Source organism: Falco punctatus (assembly GCF_963210335.1).
Source record: "Falco punctatus genome assembly, chromosome: 4".
Lineage (NCBI taxonomy): Eukaryota > Metazoa > Chordata > Aves > Falconiformes > Falconidae > Falco > Falco punctatus.
In genome coordinates, this window is record NC_137583.1 from 109,444,876 (window position 1) to 109,466,250 (window position 21,375).

The 21,375-nt window shown below is 36.5% G+C and overlaps 1 protein-coding gene across 1 annotated transcript in view; it reads left to right on the plus strand.

Annotated features, from left to right (window-relative positions):
* Positions 1-21,375, plus strand: part of HIBADH (3-hydroxyisobutyrate dehydrogenase) — an 82,060-nt gene that overhangs the window by 11,836 nt on the left and 48,849 nt on the right. Inside the window, exons 3-4 of the mRNA XM_080386505.1 lie at positions 1,767-1,876; positions 4,302-4,423. Of these exons, the coding sequence (XP_080242631.1) occupies positions 1,767-1,876; positions 4,302-4,423 (232 nt within the window). The remainder of the gene's footprint in view (positions 1-1,766; positions 1,877-4,301; positions 4,424-21,375) is intronic.

Consider the following 21,375-nt stretch of genomic DNA (forward strand, 5'->3'; position numbering starts at 1 on the left):
CGTACTCTTGTATAAAGAGCTAGGCTCTCTGGTCTCCAGGGAAGCAAGTCATAAAATTAACTAAACAAATGTAGAAGTTTTTCTGCTTGTAATTGCCTCATTTATTCCTCCTAACCTTTGTTCTTTAGACTAGGGTATGTTTCCTTTTATAATTGTGTGGTATACCAGATGTTTTGTTTAGCATTAACTTATTCTTTCTGAACAAAACCTACATATTTCTAAGTCACATCTATGTGTTTCTTTACTTTTTGAGAGCTTTGTTTACTAAATGTATATAGTCTTCCCTTTTTTTATCTGTAAGTCAAATAGAAATCAAGAAGTTTCTTGTGCTGTATCCCAGAAGTCCTTCAAGATGTTATTCAGCATTTCTTACAAGTGTGTACATAACGTGCTTTCTTTGATGCTGAGACCTTATAAATGTGTTGTATATAAAAAGAGAATATATTTGCATAAGGGACTTTAGTATCAAACATAACAAAAATGGAAACAAATACCTGTAGTTATGAATAGTTAAGGAATGGTGAAATGAGGCCCTCAGTTTGTTGATTTGTCTACATTATGGAAAGGAACCAAATTTTCAGGTAGCTGTTAAACTGCTTTTTTTTTAACCCTAAAGCCATTTGATATGGAAATTCTGTATATATGTAATTTGTATGTAAGAAATACATATAAAAGTTTGCTTAAGACATTTTTTGAAGTTTAAAAACCCAAGGCATATAATATATTTAGCAGAACAGAACATTGTAATATTGAAGTTACTCTTCATCATTCAGCAACAATAACTGGAAAATATGTATCGCATATATAATAAATATCCACAAACAAAATTTATTTTCTGCTCATCTTACTTCCTGCTGGGAACCTAATTCCTTTCAGTAAAACTACTGGAATGAGTGAAATCAGATTTGATCCTCATGGGCTAAAGATAAAAGAATAAACTGTATTTTTTTGTTGCTGTTTTCCCTGAGCTATGAATGTAGTAACAAAGCATTTTAAAAATAAATCAATTACTTAAAACTAGCATTGGACAAAATGCCTTCTGGATAAAACTAACTACTTTAGCCATCAATATTTCATTGCTGTGGATCTTAAATACCATACTGCCTGCCTCTGAAAATGAGCTGTGGAAGGTAATATACCTTTAAAGTTAGGTGAGTTTATTGAACAACCAATACCTAACAATATATTTTGAAGCTTGTTCAGCTCTTTTTGGTGAAGAATGCTTGAGCTGATAATTTTCCTTTTTAAAAATGTCAACCATAATATTGTGAGAAGCATCAGTTAATCTGATTAATTTTTTTTAAGGTGAAGCTCAGAGGTGCATTGAGTCAATTTTTTCTTTTTTCCTCAGTGTTCCTCTCTTCCAATGCTATATTAGAAGACAAGAAAAAATAGTGAAATTTTTGTAATCCTTTGTGTTGTCCCTCCTTAGAAATGTTAGAGCAATATTTCATATAGGTGCATGGTTTATAGCAAATTGCAGATTCATGAATGGGTTGATGGGATACAAGCATCCCCACTGATGGATGTTCTGGAGGAACTTCTGTGAGAGGACATCCTTTTAATTTTTTTGAATTTTTCTGTTACTGAATCCATTTAATCAACGTTTCCATTAGGGAGGCAGTTTTTCTTGTGTTCTGATTTTTTACCTGGCTTAGTTGTGACCAGTGACCTGTGAATATTGAAAACAAACTCTGCAAATGTGTCTGACATCTCTTTTCAGGAAGAGTAAGCTTAGATAATTCTGAATTTTTTTTCTTTAAAAGGTGATGGATTCCCCAGCAGATGTAGCAGAAAGAGCAGACAGAATTATTACCATGCTGCCTTCTAGTCCCAATGCAAAAGAAGTTTACACAGGAGCAAATGGAATTCTAAAGTAAGAATTTTTTGTCGTTTGGAGAGTTCCCACTCCTATTCAAGGCCATGTTGCTTGTCAAATGATCACTGTTGCTGTAACTGTTGCTGTGCGTGCACCTGATGTTTTCCTCTGTTTTTTCACTATTGATATGGCTAATTATGTGAGCTCTTAAACTATGCTTGCTTTTGAATGGCTTTTGGCTAAACTCTTTATCTTATTTTCAGTAGAATAATAATCTTTGTGAATTTGAGGCAACTTAACTGACTTATCTGCCTTCTCAGTTAAATGTTTCTTTTACTGTAATGTAATGTACTACAGACAAGTATAACTAGAATATTTGCTGGCAACAATTATTTGCTTAAATAGTTTTTTCTTTAACTTGAAATCCTGTAAATGAAATATTCTGAAGAGATAGCGTTGTGTCTCAAGGTATTAAAGTGCATTAACACAGAAAAGCTAACGACTTTATTGATTTCTACTTACTGTCTGTTTATTACACAAGAAAATATCTGAAGAGTTTGTTTAATGTGTAACCGTGGTTTTTACCTTTTGCAGAGGGATATCCACTGAGCCTAAAATCTGTAATTCACAGAATTCTAATACTCAGAGGTTTTGGACTTGCCCAATTAAAAAATAAACAGTATTTTAAAAGGCTCTTCTAGCCACGTGTGCGCTGGTCCTGACAGGCTGACTAAGGCTACTCGATACCTCTGAGGATCATGTAGGATCTTACTGCTATCCAGGTTAATAATGTAAAGGAAGAAACATACAGAAGACAAAAGTGCAGTAGATTGTCTAGACTCGATACCTTTTTTAGGTATTGATTGTAGGCAATATTTAGGTGCAGTGATAAGAAAATGAAATAGAGGAGAGGGATATCTATTCTTGCAATATAGGAAATAATAGTTGCTTCCTTCCCTTACTGTCTGTAGTTTTAATTCCTCACAAAGTAGGACTGAGCAGATCTAAGTATCTGTAGCTTAGACCCTTCAGGGAAGAAAGGTAATGAGATCAGTCCCACAAAGCTGGGCAAACAGCTGCGGGAGAATTATATCCAGGATGGCAGTGCTTTGAAGACCAGTTGGCAGCACTTACCGATATAACACAGCCAGTTAATCTTTTGACTATCTATATGTGGAAAATTCTGCAAGGGACAGGATCTGGAGGGCAGTCCTGTGCTGCTGCAGTTTCTCAGCCTCCTATTCAAGATAAGGAAGTGTAATTTGACAGTAGAGGTTAATTGTTGCTCTGAGTGACCTAGTCCTTGGTGACCAGTTTGACTTGGATCATTTTCTGAAGCTTTTTAACCTTTACTGAAGAAAACATTGATGCTTTGGAGTGTTTAAGGATTAACTTAGTCATCTTGCTGTGTTACCAAGGAGCCTGGGCTACTGCTCCTTGTTCTGAACATCAGGGGAGAAGCTGCAGTGCTGTGTCTGCCACGCTGGTTTGTGTTTGCATGTGTTCAACTGCAGCAGCACATCTCTCCTGTGAAAAAGGGCAAGGTCTGCGTATGTGGCAGTTTGAGTCTGGAGCTACAGTGGGGTTCACAGCCGTATGTATATATTGAGAGACTATTTCCAGCCATCTAGGTAATTAGATTCAGTGAAATTCACTGTACCACCAACAGCACGCAAGGTGCAGTGAAGCTTTGCATCTGTCATGTGTAGCTTTTAATTACTCACCTTTTTATGACTGAGAAATCACGTTGTTTGATTTCATGGTGTTTGCTGGTCCAGTGGACATGAAATCACAACGCAATTGAATGGAAAGATGGATAAAAGCATGAACAATTCTTTATTGTTGAGGGGATTAATTTTTTTAATTGCATTTTTTAAATGCCTATTTTATTTTTATATATAATATTTATAGAATATTGTGTTCTACAGTTCAGGATAGAATTCTTCTGCCTAAATTTACTATCATTGGGAAAACTTAACATTTTTCTCCATGCTTTGCTCTAGATCTTCAGTGGGCTTTTGTGGTGTTAGGTATGATCTTTATGCAGAAATTGTGTTGTTATACATGAAATTTTTGTCTGTATCAACATTTAGTTCAGTTGCTTAGAACACATCTTAGATGATCTATATATGGTGTACTGCTCAGGCTTACATGATTGCAGTTTTTCCTAGTGCACCCTTTTTGTATATTTTTTTTATAATAGTGTTTAGAAGAACATTCTTTTTTGTGTTCAGGGTTTATTGAGTTTTGAGTAATTCAAAACTGCAGTATACATATTCAGAAGTCACATACTGATCAGATCTTGCTCAATAGTTTAAAACTTTGTGTTCATTAGTGTACTGGAAAGTGTCTACATTTCTCATGCTGAAGAAAGCCGGTGCCATGGTAATAGCTGTAGATGTCTTGTGCAACAAACAGTTGTTAATAATAATAATAGTAGTAGTAATAATAATAAAAATAATAATCATCATCTTTATTTTAGGAAAGTGAAGAAGGGCTCATTGCTAATAGATTCCAGTACTATAGACCCTGCTGTTTCAAAAGAATTAGCCAAAGCAGTTGAAAAAATGGGAGCTGTTTTCATGGATGCCCCAGTTTCTGGAGGTAAGTCTTCATTAACAGTTTCCCTCATATTGGACAAGTTGTATCTTTGCAATCTCAGCCATGAGTTTGTACCCTTGTTGGTACAAGTTGCTTTTCTTTCCTATATGTACAGGGTTGGGGTTTTTTGTTCCATTACATTAAATAAATGTATGTTATTTTAGGAATATCGTTATGGTTTAGGAATATGCTTTTGTGTTAGACCTGGAGAAACTGAGCCTTCACATGGTATGGTATGGTGATCCTTTTAATTTAATTTCTTTTATAAAGTTTTGATTTTGTGCAGGTAGTCACATCTCTTCAGTTGTCATCCATTTCTTTCTGTTTGGGAAAGACTGGTTACCAGTAAGTAACCAGTAAAAGTTCTGCTGCTTTTTCATTAATTAAAAAGGAGAGAATGAAGGGGAGAATAAGGGATTTCATTGTCAAGGAGCTTTCCTCTGGTTACATGCTGCTGAAGAATGCGGGTGATATTTGTCTATTCTTGAAGTTGCTAACTATTGATCTCTGAGTATTTTGTCTCTTGTAAGAAATAACATAGAGCAGGGAAGTCTTCCATTTTGTGGACAGAGGAGAGCAGAAGTGTAAAATTAACACTTTGAAAACAAAACCGTAGCTGACTATTACTATTGTTGAATTCTCTAAAACCCCTAGAAGGTGAGGAAAACCCATTTTGTGTGGGAAAATCTTGGGGTTTTTACAATCAGCTCTAAAAATTAAGGTAAGTGGCGTCATGAGAATTCTTTATTATCCTGTCTTTAATGAGGTAATTCAGATAGTTATACCTGAAAGAGAATAAAAATGCAAGGGGTAGGAGAGAATTTGGCCTTACAGAGTTTATAAAAGGTGTGATGCACAAGCTAGATAGAGCATAACCTGAATTTCAGATCATGAGGGAGAGTGTGGGTGAGGAGCAAAAACTAACCATCTTTTTAATTTTCAACTGAAAACTAAGGGAAGATTTGGCTACACACTAGTAGCCAAGATTTTCAACAGATTCTAACGTGAACAGAAAGTAGGAAGACCCAGGCAGGTGATATTGAAGAATATAATGGGGAAGACAAGATTCTTGCTTCCCAGCCAAAGTATTAACCCTTATAAAGTTAGATAACTTGTCAGGCCACCCAGGCACATTGTGGGTGAATTATATAGCTATCTGATCCTTTTCTAAACACAGAATGGCCTTCTACTTATCAGTTGGGCAGTTCTGACATCTCGTATGTGGTTGTCTTCAATCTCTTTCCCCCAAATATGTTGTTTACCTGAGGGAATTATTTACCTTTTAGAAATGTCTGTAATTTGTTTTTACCTGTTAGCTTTTATACTAAGGATGACTATGCTATAACTACAAAGAAAGAAAGAAAAAGAAGTTTGATTCCAAAACAACCCTAGCTGTTTTGGGGGCTTTGTTCCTTGAGAAAATGGTAATGACCAGGCTGGGTTAATATGATAACATACAGTTGACTAGTCTGAATACAAATGGCTCTTTTGGTGTTAGTGGTTTATCCAAATACAAAATTATTTGGTGTTTAGTGTGAGTTACAGATTGAGTGTTATTCTGAAGGAAAGGGAAAGAATTGAGACCTCAGCTTTCTAATGCGTAATGTTTGTGAATGCCACAGGTTCTGCACAAATCACATTTAAAGTGGGCAGTTGCTAGGAATGCGGAGAAGTTAATGTTGGAAAAGCTTTAACATTATGCTTGGTTCTTTCCATCTGTCAAGACCTGACACAGAAAGTCTTTGGGGGATTTTTGTACGTCCTGACTGCTTTGTTGGCCTTCAGACAGAACACTAAATGGAGAAGTATGCTCAGCTTTCCAGAAATTGGCAGGCATTGCTCTGTTTCTGTGCGACGCAATAGACTTGGCAGGGAGTGTGAGGGAGGGCGTTTGTGGGATGCAGTGAGGAGGAAGAGAAAGCAGCATGCCTGAACTGTCGTCTTTAGTTGTGTCTGTTTACTAGCTGTTATTGGCAGACAGTTCCACTTGTGTTTTTAGGTATTTGGGTGTTGCCTGGTGGAAGGTAATGTTCATATGCACTGTGGGCAAGTTATTTCACAAACTAAATAATATTTTGAAAATTGCTTGGTCTGTGAACCTTATGAAAAAACAGCAGTGATTTTAATCCTGTCCTGACATTGCAGAAGAAGTATTTTAAGGCCTAGCATTAGTGCCAGATTTTAGTGGCTTGTTTGCAATGTTACCCCCTGAAAGATTCTTTCCCTTCGTCATTTTCAGATGAGCCTGTGTGCCAAGGTAGTAGTGCCATCTTCTTTATCGGCCTACAGCATTTACTTGCAGCTTACAGTCAGGACCCATTAAGTGGAAGTTCATGCACCAAGTTACTATTGTGTTATTTTGTATTAACTGACTTTGGAAAATACCTCTCATCCCAGTAGTTGCATGCAGATTATGCTGCTAATGCTGTTTAGAGATAGCAATCGCTTTACCCTGGGATTAGGATCTCTTGTGAGGACCACACGAGAAAGTTGTGTCACAGTTCCCAGTGCTGCCCTGGTTTGTCAGCTCTTTGTGAGCATATGACAAATGAGGAAACATCTTCAAGATCTGTGTGTATTTAATTTTATTTTTTTCTTAATCTAGGGGAGTAAATTTATCTTTCTGAGAAGATGAGATTCTGCACCTTTGTATGTATAAAAGGCTTTTAAAGCATACATTATCACAGGAGCCTATTTAAAACTAACTTCTGTTGGCACCAAAGACACAACTGGCAGAGTAAGGGATCTAAATTTATCCTTTAAGAACTGTGTTGAGTTTGCCCTCCCACTGATTTCACTGAAAGTATGATACAGATTCTTACCTTGAAATTCAGAGCAAACTTTACTAGTGGTTTCACTGATGCTGCTTTAACGTTTTCCCCTTTTTAATTCAGTACTTTATTTTGTAGTATATTTATATTATAAAAAAATGAAACTTCTAATTTCAGTACAATAGAAAATATGCGTTGTCTAAAGTACAGTGGACAAAGTGTGGGTTTTTTTTATTTCTCATGTGATGCTTTCTTTATTGTAAGCATTCAGGTACTACTTTTTCAACTGTTTTTCCCTCCCACTGACTCTTGAAATTATATCAGCTCCTCTTCTGCTCAAAATACATTGTAGAGCATTCTGCTGAAACTTCGTAAAAAGATGTGACAGCTTGATTTGCTTTTCTGTTTTTGGCGGTACAGATAAACTGTTTTCAATTCTTTTGAAAGTATGGTTCTTTAGATCTGATGATGAAACAAGTAGAAGCTGTCTACTTCGGTCAAGATAGTTGTCAATAAAAAATTCAGGCTGCTAATTGTTAATAACAGCTGTCATGTAGACATCTGTAGTCATGCTAAAATAATAAACGGTAGAATGAAAAAATTTTTGGAGGATCTGTGGGTTGGAGCTGGTTAGAAAAGGCTGGAGTTTCTATTCCAGCTGTCATTTCAAACTTTAATCTTACAGTACTACTTCCATAAGCTCAAGCTAACCATTAAGTGATGGAAAGAGTATTAGTAATAACGCTGACAAATTGAGATTTCAGCTCTCTGTTAATGTAAAATGCGAGTCCTTGAAGGGTGAATTGCGGACTTGTTCCCTGTATGGCTGGATCTGTACTTAATATGGAGCAAAGAAAAAGAATGTTAAGAAATACTGTGGAGATCTTTTATTTTATTTCCTTTCAAAGACCAATATATTTCATTACTCCAGTTTTGTTTGGTTTTTTTTTAAAAAAAAAAAAAAGATGACAGCTTTAAGACTGGAAAAGTGAATGTATTTCAATGGCATGACCAGACTGCTAGCAGAGATTAAATAGGCCAAACAGAATAATTGGTGAATACATTTCTCTTACTTGAATGTTGAAGGTTTAATGCAGTGTCTTTTCCAAGGGAAGTGGAGGAGAGTGCCCTGCAGAAGAGTTAAGACTATGTCTGTGGACATTGATACTTGCAAAGATGATTTGGAAGATATTTCAGGACTAGACTAAATAATAAAAATTAGTAATGAGTGGTTCAAACATTACGTCACAGTTTGTAAGTTCTGTTGTAATAAGGAAGCATCATCGATACATTTGCCAGAATAAAACTTGTTTAATAGACCTCTCTGTTGGAGAGCCTTCATAGAGCTACTTTTCACTGGCTTTCCTAGGTTTTTGTCTGCTTTGTTTCCTTAGCTTTGTGCATTTTTAGAGAAATGCAATCTTATGACTTCATCAAAGAGTTAGTTGATTGATTCAACATTTTTAATTTGAAAGATTATGTACTTCTTTAATAAACAGAAGGCATGAAATAAGGAATCTCCTGTATTCAATGGTATAGAGGCTTTGCTTGGTTCTGGCTTTTTGGCCTGCTAATGCTTTGATTTGAGTATTTGTTAGGGTCCTTGAAACATTGTCAAGACAAAGCAGGTTTGTGAATGAAAACTAATAATTCTGACCAAATTCATGCTTTTATGCTTTATATTTTTGAAGCTTGAGTGTGTGTACTCAGAGTGGCCACAATATTCTTTGTACTCCTGATACCAACCACAGCATTTTCACCTCACTACTTCTTCTGCTTTTCCTTAGTCTCTGATGTCTTGCTTAATCTTTTCTTTCCTGACATGTTTCTTAATTTCTCTGTTCACATTTTTTCTGAGTGCATCTGATCATACTCATTTTTTGCAATGTTTGTGATCCAGGGAGGGTAGTAGAAATGATGATGTACAACCTTAATGTTAAAGATAGTATGACAAATTTTACTGAGTTATTTTGAAATCTAAATGAGGTAAAAGTAGCGTAGGAAGTAACTGATAATGAAAAAGGGAAGAATCAGGTGAACTGATTTAAGGAAGCTGGAATGAGGACAAAGAAATACTTTGAAATCTGAGATGCTTGAAAAGCTTCTGTGATTTCTAGTGACTTATGCTTTAAACTAACAATACTTACGTTTGTCAAAATAAAGCTAGTTTAATTGTCCTGTTTTGTTGGAGAGAAATTGGAAAGGAATGAAGATTATGAAAATGTTACAGTTGGCAAAAAGGTGTATTTTGACACTGGGGAGGGAGGGAGTATAAACCCTGTGCACAAATCACAATGTTGATAGCAGCTGTTGTTGCAGAATGTACTTAGATAGTACATTTACTGGTGTGCTGACTTGCAAGGGTATTTTTCTTCTGTGAGTCTATTATGCTTTTTTTTAATGGAGAATGCAAAAGGTAGCAGAAGGCAAGGAAGAATAAGCAGAGTCGTTGAGAGTATAATCTAAAAATGATAAATAAACTTTCACTGAGGTGGAAATTATTATCCTACAATAACTAAAAGGGTGGAATGACTGATTTTATTGAAGTATAGTGTATATTTTGGCTATAAAATTGTGTGTTGTCTGGCCAACTAGTGACCCATGTGTGGGGAAACATACCTGTCTCCATTTATTCAAAGGTGTAAAGATGAGTTACTCAGGCTGGCCCAATGGGGTATAACCAGGAATAATAGGCTGGAAATTATTAAGGAAAGAAAAATGCATGCTGTGTCTACCAGGAAAAACTTCCTAATGACATTCTTCATACACTGTGGAATAATTTTCCAAAGGCAATGGCTGAAGCCAATTATCTCGACATGCTTTAAACTGTACTGGGCAAAGTGCTAGGAACTATTCTGTAGGGAAGAATCTTTAACTGGCAGAAGGATGGCTACATGATCTAATAGGTCTTTTCCATCTCTAATGTCTACCATTCTGTTGTATTCTCACACATGGTGTTCAAAAACAGTTAAAGGAAAACTGTCCAGATGGAAGTTAAAAATCCCAGTGGCACTCTTTGAAAAGAATTAGAGCCAACATTCCTTTTCTCAGTAAAACTGGTTCTAATATCCATGGCTGTATGTGAGCTGTTACCACATTCCTAATAGCTGCTCTGTTTGCTTGTGGTTACTTTAATGCTAGTATCTGGCTCATCCTGTCAAGTATTCTGAGACACACGGAATAAGAATGATCTTCAGATTTCTGCCTGTTGTAAGTTCTAGGGAATAAGAATTTATTTAATTTAATTTTTAAAATTTTGATTGCTTCTTCTAGAGTACTTTTAAATTTAAGGAGTTGCAGGTGGTGTTTGGAAACACTTCTGGAATGCAGTGATGACTTTGAAACTTTCTACAAAGTTTGTTTTGGTTTTAAATGCTCATAGTCTTCTTTTTCTCTCTATTTGCTCTTTAAATGGAGCCTTTTGTTCAAAGTGTGTATTTTTCATGTAGTCAAAAAACCTAGCGTGACTCCTGTGCTTGGGACAGGAGGGATGATAAGCACCAGACCTTAAAAAAGCCCTGACTCTTTCCGAGTCCTAATTCTGTACTATGCTAAATGTGGATGGCTCACATGTCAGCAGCACTGAGCCCAGCACCATGCACACCAGAGCAGGAGGTACAAACTGGAAGGCACAGCACAGAGTGGAACTCGGAGTACACTGTGCCCACACAGCAGCCTTTGGTGTGGGGACAGTTCCCATCAGCTACAAGCATTGGAGGTGCCACTGGAGAAAATGCAACTTACTCTGAATCTTAATGGAAAGCAGTTGTACTTGCAATTCAGTGTTGCCTTAAACAAGACTTTTTCAGTGGGTGCAACTCCTGTTTAAAAAAAAAAAAAGTCCAGAGAAAGCTGACTTACTTAAATGGATTAGACCTCTGAAAACTTTGAAGACTTAGAATTACATATTTTATTTTGTCACTTATTCAGCAAGGGAGCTCTGCAGATCTTAGACTAGACACATGAGAAGAAACATTAACATCTTAAGTACCTGAACCAAAGTCTTAGAACATATTTGTTGAAACTACTCTGTGTTGAAGAAGACTCCTTTGTAGGCCCATTAAATACTTAAACAATTTTAAAGGAGTAGAAAACACCAGTCCAGATGGGGGGAACTTTGCAGGCAGGGACGACTGCCCTTGTCTTGCAGTGCAGGCCTTTGAAAGTAAATTGTTGATCCCCTAAGTGGCTGAATCCAGGATCAGCAGGAATGAAAGCAGACCTTCTATTGACCTCCATCTGGATGATGCTGGTATTCTGGGTTACTTGTGTTTCCTTTCTAAAGTCATAGTGATGAGCTGGATAAGGATGGGATTTATGTGTGACAGTATTATTTGATGATCTGGAGCCAGTCTCAGTCACTGGTTCATTGAAGAAAATTTTCTTGTAGTGGAGGACATCTTTATGTTTTTACAAGTCTCTTAAGTTGTGTTAATAAAAAAAGGGAGCAGTATTCCCTCTGTACCTTAAATAAATACCTGAAAAAATCTTGATATTTATAGTGTTTACTGTAGTATTGCCCGCTGTGAGACAATTCAGTAGCTTGAGTTTTTGTCCTTAGCAGAGCCGCTCCTTGGTTAATCCACAGAAAGCATGCAGAAATATCAGGATTTCCTAATTCTCCAACCACACTTTGAAAAACCATGATTTATATGATTAAATAAAAATTTAAGGGAAACAGTATTGCCTTTTACTGTTGATAAGCATTTAGAATTCAGCTGTGAGCGCACAAACTATGTAAACATTCACCTTTCAGTTTGTCCAACAGTATTTAGTCCTGTTGGCTCACTGCTTCGATCTACTGAAATGCAGAGGATGGAGAAGAGTCATGCAGCTCCAGAGCTGAAGAGTTTTTAAGTACAGTTCATGTCATGCCAAGCACAGCATAGGACTTGAAGTGAAAACAAAAGTGACTTGCTGCACTGTATTTCACCTACAACTTTAACCCTTAAAATTTTGTTATTTTCATTCCTATAGTTTTGCCGGGACACAGTGTGTGGAATTTCCTAGACCTTAGACAGCTTAAACCTGTATCTGTTCATAAGAAGCATTAAAGAATGGCTTGACAGGAACAGTATTATGCATGGAAGTGTCACCCTAATGCTGACCCTTCAGTTTCTGTTCCTGGTTCTGTAAGCAGTTGTATTTTATTTATTCTGAATTGTGGAAGAATGTTAAATTTGTCTGCAGTAAGATGGGGAGGGGGGGCTTGTGGCTTTTAGTATATTTGCCAGTGGGAGTACAGAGAAAGTCAAATTGACTTTTAGCTCTGGCTGAGGAGTGTACTACTTCTGTTTCATTTGTGTTACTTTTCTTTGTTGCGCTTAAAATTATGACTTCAGAAATCAATATAAAGGTAACATAGATAATTTGTACAGGTATATGACTATACATAGTTAGCTTTTCAAACTTCATTGATTTCTGCTGTCCAACATTTTTCCAATTAAACTACGTCCCAGAGTTGCTACAATTGCTAGTAGTCTGAAAGCAGTATTTGAGAGCAGCTAAATGCTTTTTGTCTTGAGTAAGGCATTTTATGTTGAGTATGCTGGAAGAATAGAGATTTCCTCTCTTCTAAAAGTTGGAGGACAGTTGGAGAGAGGAAATTTTGGTGGCATTATCTGCACATGAAACATTGTTGTAGTAGAGCTCTAGTTAGAGTAAACTAGGAGTGTGTATAGCTTTCCCGTTTTTGCAGATAACTCATCTTAGAATTTTTATTAGTGGGGAGTTAGGGGTGATGCTGGGGCAGCGGGAAGGTTTTGTAGCGGAAGCACTAAATGAGAAGCTGATGTGAATTTGGCAAGCAGGAGAGTTTCCTGAGATGGAGCATCCTCTTAGCAGCCTTAGCCTGAATCCTGGCTGCCTCGGAGGGCTCCCACCCTGTCCAAGATGGAAGTTCCTGCAGAGAGCACTAATAGCATCCATCACTGCCTCAACATGCCATGCTGAGGTGGGAGGGGGGTTGGGGGGGTGGGGGGGGCTTGACTGCTGTGAAACAATGCAATAAATGCCTCCCAGGGCCAAAATGAACATACCCAATCACCTAAATGCATCATTCCTGTGCTAGAACAAACTGGACTATAGGAAGGCATTTGTGTTACTGGAGCAGCTGCTGGCACACCTAAATAAAGAAGATGATTAATCTGTTACTGTTTGGTCACTGGCACTTTTTTCCCGCTCTATTAGTATGTTTAGCAATTCTTAACACTAAATTAACTATGTACACTTACTTAGTATGTTGTTTTCCTTGGTAGACAATTATACCAATATTGAACAGAGCATTTTTTGGCAACTGGGTTAAAGGATTCTTAAAAGACTGAAACAGTAGGCAGCAAAGCTTGTTAAGGAGTTTTTATTTTACAAGCCCTCAAGAATTCAGAATATGGCTTGCTTACTACTTTAAAAAGTCCAAATGTCCCTTATAGACTCCAGTTCAGTGCCAGCATCAGATCTATGCTATACTTGTCTAAAAATCCAAACATGCACTCTTGGCCATTACTGTTTACTGAATCAGAACCCTACTGTTTCCACTTGCACTGTATCTAATTTATCGTAAGTGACCACAAAAACTAAAATTATTTATATGTTGGCACCTAACAGCTCCACTATAGTTAAGGGTCTGTTGGCATTTCCATTATAAACCTTTCATTTGAGAGGTTTATAACTTGGCGGTTTTACTTTTGCTTCAGGCTTAAATGTGCCATTTTCATCCAAGCACAAATTCTTCTACAGAATTTCATTTAAATCAGTTTGGCCATTATTTATTTTAGCGTGTGTATGTTAGCGAGTGGAAGGGAACACACTATTTAATTTTGGTTTCAGAAGCTTTTTGGTCAGACTATATAATGAAAGAAAAATGGTGCTTTTTATTTTATTTTGTAGGTACTTAACCCTTCCTTGGATGTGTCAAAGTTACTAAAACCATGCATTTTCAGGGTGCTCCCGAAGCTCGTGTGCCACACATCCACTCCCACCCATCTCGCCTGCTCCTACCCAATGACATGCTTTGAGGAAGCATCCCCTGGCTTCTGGCAGTGAAAGGTTTTTGGGGGAGTGAGGGCAATAACATACAGTGGATGTTCTGTTGAGAGGCCTCAAGCCAACCAGTCCAACTGAGGAAACAGATGGAGCTTAATTGGAAAAAGACAGGCCGAATGCAGTTGTCAGTCAAATGGAACCCTATGTGGTTAAGAGTGGCATTTCCTATGGCTCTGCCATTTCTTGTGGGATGTGTGTAAATTACTGCTTGGGTGCAGTAATCCTCGGAGTCTAAAAGTGGTGTGAGTTGCTGTTTTCCCTTGCTTCTGAATGCTGAACCACAGAGGAATTTCAGCTTTTTTGTAGTCGTAAATTCTTGCCATAGTAGTGTACATTATTATGCTAATTAAATTCCTGCCACACAAATAATACATATCTATCATGTTTCAGTACTAATCATAGTAACACAGTACCAGTGTTCTTTAACATCGTGGTTTAAGAATACAGAGAAGGGAAATTGTGTACAGAAAGGTAGACACTTTTATTAGACCAAATAATACAGCTGAAAATAGAAAACAAGTTTCTGAGTCAGTTCTTTCATCACATTGTGCAAGAGGCAGTAAAGTACAATAGCTTTTTTTTTCCTTTTGCTATTGAATTACTCACAAGAAAAAGCTACTCGATGGAAAACAGAGTGGGGAGAGGATATGCGGTTTGGCAGCTTCTTGTGTACTCATAATTTTAGGGTTTTCTTTTTTCAGGTAGTTCATGCAGGTTACTGATGGGTTGAACAAGTAATGAATCTGCTTTTTTGTATTTTGTCTTCTGTTTTACTAACGAGAGGCAGAAGGGAAGCACGAGTGTAATTAATTATGGTGGCAGATACCAACAGCTTATTGAACCATAAGGCATTATAGTCCATTGAAGCATTTGAAAGTCTTCTCCATCTTGCTTTTTTTTCCCCTAGTTCATGTTATGAATTCATAGGTCAAATATTCCAAATCTGGAATGTTTTAGAGACAGCTCATTTTAAATTTTCCAAAAACAACCCTAGCTGTTTTGGGGGCTTTGTTCCTTGAGAAAATGGTAATGACCAGGCTGGGTTAATAACTTATGTAATTTTCCCCACTATTAAGAAATTGTCAATATTGGCTCACACTTACCTATGTTTTAGTACATGTTCACTGTAGAACAATTTTCAAAAGTGCACAAAGTACACTACAAGCAGGGTTCTTGTTAACTCAAATGGGAGATTTTTTCCAAAAATAAATCCTGTGGCTTAAATGTGAAGTTACAGGAAAGACATACAATAAATCTGGTGTATTTAATTGATGATAGTGGAAATGCTATCGACAAATATAAATTTGTAAGTAACTTATGTTATTACAATACAGTAAAATCATAAAACTTTATATGAATTAGTATTACAGTTAATATCTGAATGTTTCAAATTCTCCTTCCTCTTTACATTGACTCCATGTACAGCTCAGTCAGCAGTAATTTCTTAGTATAAGCTTCTTAATGAGCAGAGATGTTACAAAATAAATTTTATGGACTTTTTCTTTGCTTTCCCTAGTACTGTAGTATATTTTAGACCTCTCACTCATGTAGAAAAGTAAATAGGGATTTAACTGCAGTTCTCTGCTCAATTCTGAGCTAGATACTTGGCTTACAACTGTCATAAGGGTTTCTCTGCCTTGCCATGACCTTAACTTGACCTAAAATGACTAGTTTCTGTACAAATTGCAGTAGCTCAGGCTCAGAAAGGTTCTTGTCTGTCATTTGGTGGTTGCTTCGTGTGTGTATGTGTTTTACATGACATCATAATATCTGTACTATCAGTTCCTAACAAAGACAGAAAAACTAGTTCCACATATTTTAATGCAATTTGCATTAAACTGCTTCCATAGACTTGGTGGAGTAGCAGAGACATCTAGACACCGTGTTTTCCTTTTTAAATAACATATGCTGGAAATACAGTAGGTTTAAGATACCTGTCTGTCTGTTTCATTATGAAACCATTTAAAAAACTAATCATAATTCATGTTCACTCATTCTTTCCACATCTAGGGGTGTTACCTGGGTTTGGAATAGCCAGCTGTCTCAAACACTATCTGCATTTTTAAAGGAATAAGAAGTCTTGGCAGACACTGGAACAATTAATTGGCTTTTTCAGCCAAGTCAGGTTAGGAAAGTATTTTTTGGGAAAAGGGGCTGGGTGGGAGGGGAATACAACCTCCTGGTTTCAAGTTTGAGTTCTATTAACCCTTTAGGAATGGTAGTCAGACTTTTTGCTAAGCACAGTTCTCCATCTGATACTTGTGAATTTTATTTCTTAAGTGGGAAGTTTCTAAGCTATTAATATACAGGACAAATATGTTTTATTAGAGGGAGATGCCAGGGATGAGGTGGCAAGTGCTGAATCTAAATCATGATAGACTGAAAAATCTCTGAGGTGAAATTATCATTAGAATCTGTATTAAATAACTCTAACCTCCTCCAAGTATATACTTTTAGAACAGAAGAAGGAGGAAGGTGGCCTCTGAGGCACAGGATGATGCTGTCTTCCTGTAGAGTTAGGATATAATCTTTCCATGCTGGACTTGCTCACCACATTCAACACTTTGGCTTGACCACGGGTGCTTAGTTAATATTTAATTTTCAGCTCTATAGCTTTGCTAGTTTCTATTCTAAAACCAGAACAAGTACTAAACACCACATTTTAATTACTTGTATGTCCTTGCATTCCTGAAATGTTTTGTTCGAAGTATTGGAATTTTTATGCAGTCTGCTTTTTCACAATTCTCTGTACCTTTTGGTACCATTGAAGCAATTTATGGTAAAGAATTTTCAACACAGTTGCTTTCCACAGTTGACTGCTCTTGTTACGAAAACTGTTTGTTTGTTTATTTCAATTGTCCTTTATGGAGTAAACTACTAGTAGTTTAGACTGGAAATTGTAAAGTTAAACTTTTTGGAATCATTACTGCCCCAAGTGGGAATATAAACCATATTGAACAAAATTTATTTAGCCTGTTAAAAAGCCAGCCTAAAACTACATTTAATTAGTTTACACTATTACATCACTTCTAGTGGGGAGTAGAACTTACACAGAGTAAAAGGAGCTCTATCAGGTGAGCTGACTGTGGCCCATATGGGGCTTTAAGATAATGATGAGTTTAAATTTCCTCTTAGAGCTAAGTGAGAATAAAACTGGAGGCAATAAATACTCTTGGCCAAAGCCATTAAATGAAAAAGCTGGGAATTCTCCAGCTCTTGACTTAAATTGTTTGTTTATCAGCTGGCGCCTAGTCTGGAGTCAAGAGCTGGAGATTTCTATCTGTGACAGAACTTTGAAACTCTTGCAGGACACTTTCATTTTAACTTAAGGTAACTTGAGTTTATAGCTTTGGCTTTAAAGATTACTAATGATTTACTCATTTCCTTACCATTTAACCAGAGAGGACTTTTTCCCAGGAAGGGATCTGTGTTTATTTAGGGCCTTTGTCTGCGGAGGGATTAAAAGGCAGCCCACCAGCATTGTGAACTTGATGGTAATAAAAGGTCACCAACACACACCATAAAAACGTTCTTACTATGGAATTAATTATACAGTGTAATTTTACAAAGCATTTCAGTAACCTTCCTTTTAGACTTCTGCTGTACTTGATTTTTCCTCAAATGGGGAAAAATTCAACTTTTGGCATTGTGTGAATTAGACTCTGTGTATGTGTACAACTGTTTACAGTATAATATACTCATTGGTAAGTTCAACTCGCCATTGAAAACAATTGTAAAATTCCAACTGAAGTTAGATCTGGACATGTGAACTTTAAAACTTAAAATACTGCACACCGGGAGCAACAGAATGAAGCAAGGCTTGTTAGATAAGAAATAAAGATTATTAACTTAAACATTGTTGCCATGTTTGGTATTTTTATAGAATATTGCATGTTTTCCAAGCCATTAAGCACTGTTCAGACAGAATCCTGTTATTTTTTCTAAGCCACCAGGTGGCATTGCAGCCCAGGCTGCTCAAAATAGGCAATGATAATTTATAATATAAAGATTTGTACAGAAGGCATTTGTCCCCTCCATCCCATTCATTTGCTCTAACTTTTAGGGATTAATTTAGAATACCTGATAATAGTGATTAATATTCCTGAAAAGCAAAGTGATTTAATTCTAGATTTTATTTACAAAGGTTAAAAGTGTTAAAATTGCCATGTCAGGGATATTGGCAAAGCTTTTTTTGGTTTGGTAAGGTGATAGGCACAGAGTTATGTCCCTGTTTAACTTAATGAATGAGCTTAGATTCATCAGCACTGAAGGTCACAATAGTTTCTTAAAAGCTGTGGAGTGGACAGGCATAGAAGAATACATAGAGGAATCCATGTGGTTTTCTGTATCGAGTGCAAAGATACCTTATTCATATTCAAAATAAAGATTAAAAAGTACAACTATAAAGTTGGGGGTTTTTTCCTCTTTTGCCTTGAGAAGATATCTTTCCTCCATTTCCAATTATCATTTAGTCATACTTTCTATATTCTTTTATAAATGGACAAAAGAAAGCACATACCCATGAAAAATAACTAGACGATCATCTTTCACTAACTGACCAAATTATTAAATAGCTAGTAACTTGTGTCATGTAGCCTGTTTGACACTCAAAAACACAGTAAATCTCTAGTTTAAGAAGGGACTTTTTTCCCCAGTTTTGTATTTTTTGAATGTGTACTTTTATGCTTTCTCCTGAAATGGATGAATTTAAAGTGCTAATGCACGAATTATGCAGCATATTTACTAAGTGCCACTTCTGTTGCAGTGTTGCCCTTTTTCTTAGGCCATTTAATGGGCATAACCTGTTTTAAGAAATGTATATGTTTTCAAAGTAAGTGTCTCTGACCTCCCACCTTGTTGAAGTCCAAACATGTACGTTTTGTGGTGGTCTGAGTGTCTGAGATGCATCATAACTGAAATACTAAAAATTCAGATGCTAAGGGAGTAAGAAAAACTCAATGTGATAATTTAGGTAATGCTTTCAGCAAATCATACTTTAACATTGATTTCTTCTCTAAGTAGTAGTGGAATAGGTAATTGAGGCTTTTGACCCTAGATATTAAACTTTTAAACTTGATACAACAGTCTGCCTCTAAGCTTTGTTGTATAGTGATATTGCTACTTACTTAACATCAAAAAGCTGTGGTAGTTTGCCTTTATAGATTGCGCCTGTGTTCTGGAATTGCCTCCTGCTGTCCTTGAACTGTTTCTTAGTTTAACGTGTTAGATTTTCTCATCAAAGCTTTTAAGCATGATGTTTAGTTAACACTTGTTCTATCAAATCTGATACAGTAGACTGGTTTGGAATAAAACTGTTCTTTTCATTAACAAACACAATAGCTTGACAGGCCTCTTTCCCAGCACATCATGGGTTTTTTGTGTAATGATATGCACATGCAGATTTTACATTGCATGTAATCTTTATGTTTGCCCAGTTTGCAGTCATTGCTCTAGGACTAGAGTAAATGACTGTTTTTTGCCAAGATTCCAAAAGTAAACTGGCCTCATTAAAAATAATGGTTGCTGAGGAAAGAATCTCTGTAAGTTGAAGCAGTTTACTTATAGACCTGTTTAACCATAACAGTTTTGATTCCCTGTCTACCAGTTCAGTTCAGTGTGACACCACTGCTGCTGAGAGCTGCTATGGGTTTCACAGCACAGACGTGAAAACCAAGAATGTCTGAATGAAGGGAAAAAAAATAGAGTCATAGTACACATTTAAGATCTGACGCATTGCTTGGGCTAGCTAGATAAAAATTGGGGAGTGAGGGAAGAAAGGAGAAGAACAAAGTAATGAAATGTCTTTTAGTTACTTCAGAAAACAGAATTCTCCTTGACTTTTCATTTTATGTGAGTAATATGTGTGTGTATACGTACTGTGTCAAAACTACGGCAATGTTGTGTAGTGCTTTGCCCATTTTTAATGTAGTTTGAGAAACATATTTTTTAAAATAGAAAATTCAATAAAAGCATATAATGGGAATGTTTAATTGCTATAATCAGTTACAGCTACAGTCATTTTAGAGTGGCTGAGTTTTATAGTATTTGTGTACTTACTACTTTAAACTTTACAAGAGTTATTTCCTACATAGACACTTCTAATTTTTTTCATCCTTCTGTTTGTAAATGTTTTTGCCTTGAGTCAGTGAAAATGGAAATGCTTAAATATGCAGCATGTGGTCTTGAGAAAATCTGAAATAAGTTTGACTACCTCATTGTCAAAAGTTGGAGGTTTTTTTAAGATACATCTACATGTATACAAAGGATGTGGCTATGCATATGATTTTTTTCAGTTGATTTTCCTAGGAATATTTTGTTTTAACCCTACAGGAAATTTCAAAAAGTACAGAAAGGCCTTTTTTTAAGGGAGAGAAAAAGTCTGCACATTCCCAAACGCTCTCAGATTTGTAGCAGATGTAATGGAATCCCACTAGTAAAATAAAATCCAATTTTTTATTTTATTTTTTTAACAAAACAGAAGTTAGTGGCAGAGATACCACACTAATGGTAATGTATGAAACTCCTAACCTCTGCTTTATATTCCAACTCATACCTGCTTGGAAGTAAATACAGAGGAGGAAATTTAAACTGCTTCTATAGCAAACACCCTCAAGCTTTTAAAGCTGATGCCCAGAGCCATTGTTTTCACAATTTTCTGGGATTAGAGAATTATAATTTTGTAAATTGGGTGTAAAAGAGATAAAGAGATTGTAAGGTAAAAAGCCTTGTAAGCCCCAGGAAGTTTCAGAACTGAAATCTGCAGAATCTGCTTTAGAAGCAGAATTTAGAAGCAGAATTCACAGCTGGCCTGTGTTGGATAATGGATCAGGATGGAGAAGAGTTAGGCAGTGTCTTCAAGAAGTGTAGTAACTTTTCAAAGGTCAGTCCTGTTATTATTTCAAAAGTCTTTCTCCTGTAGTTGTACTTCCCTGTATCTTTGCTCAGGGCTGTGCCTTACTGGATGAAGCGTGGCAAGATTGCAGAGCTACTGCCTCCCAGAACACAGAGTAACTCCAGTAAGAAAAGCTGGGTTTGGGGAAGCAGGGTGCAGGCTGGAGTGTTCGTGAAACAAGTGGTTGCAGTGTTGAACAGTGAGAGAAATGGCTATTGGAGTAAAAACTATTCAAGAACAACTGGAATGTA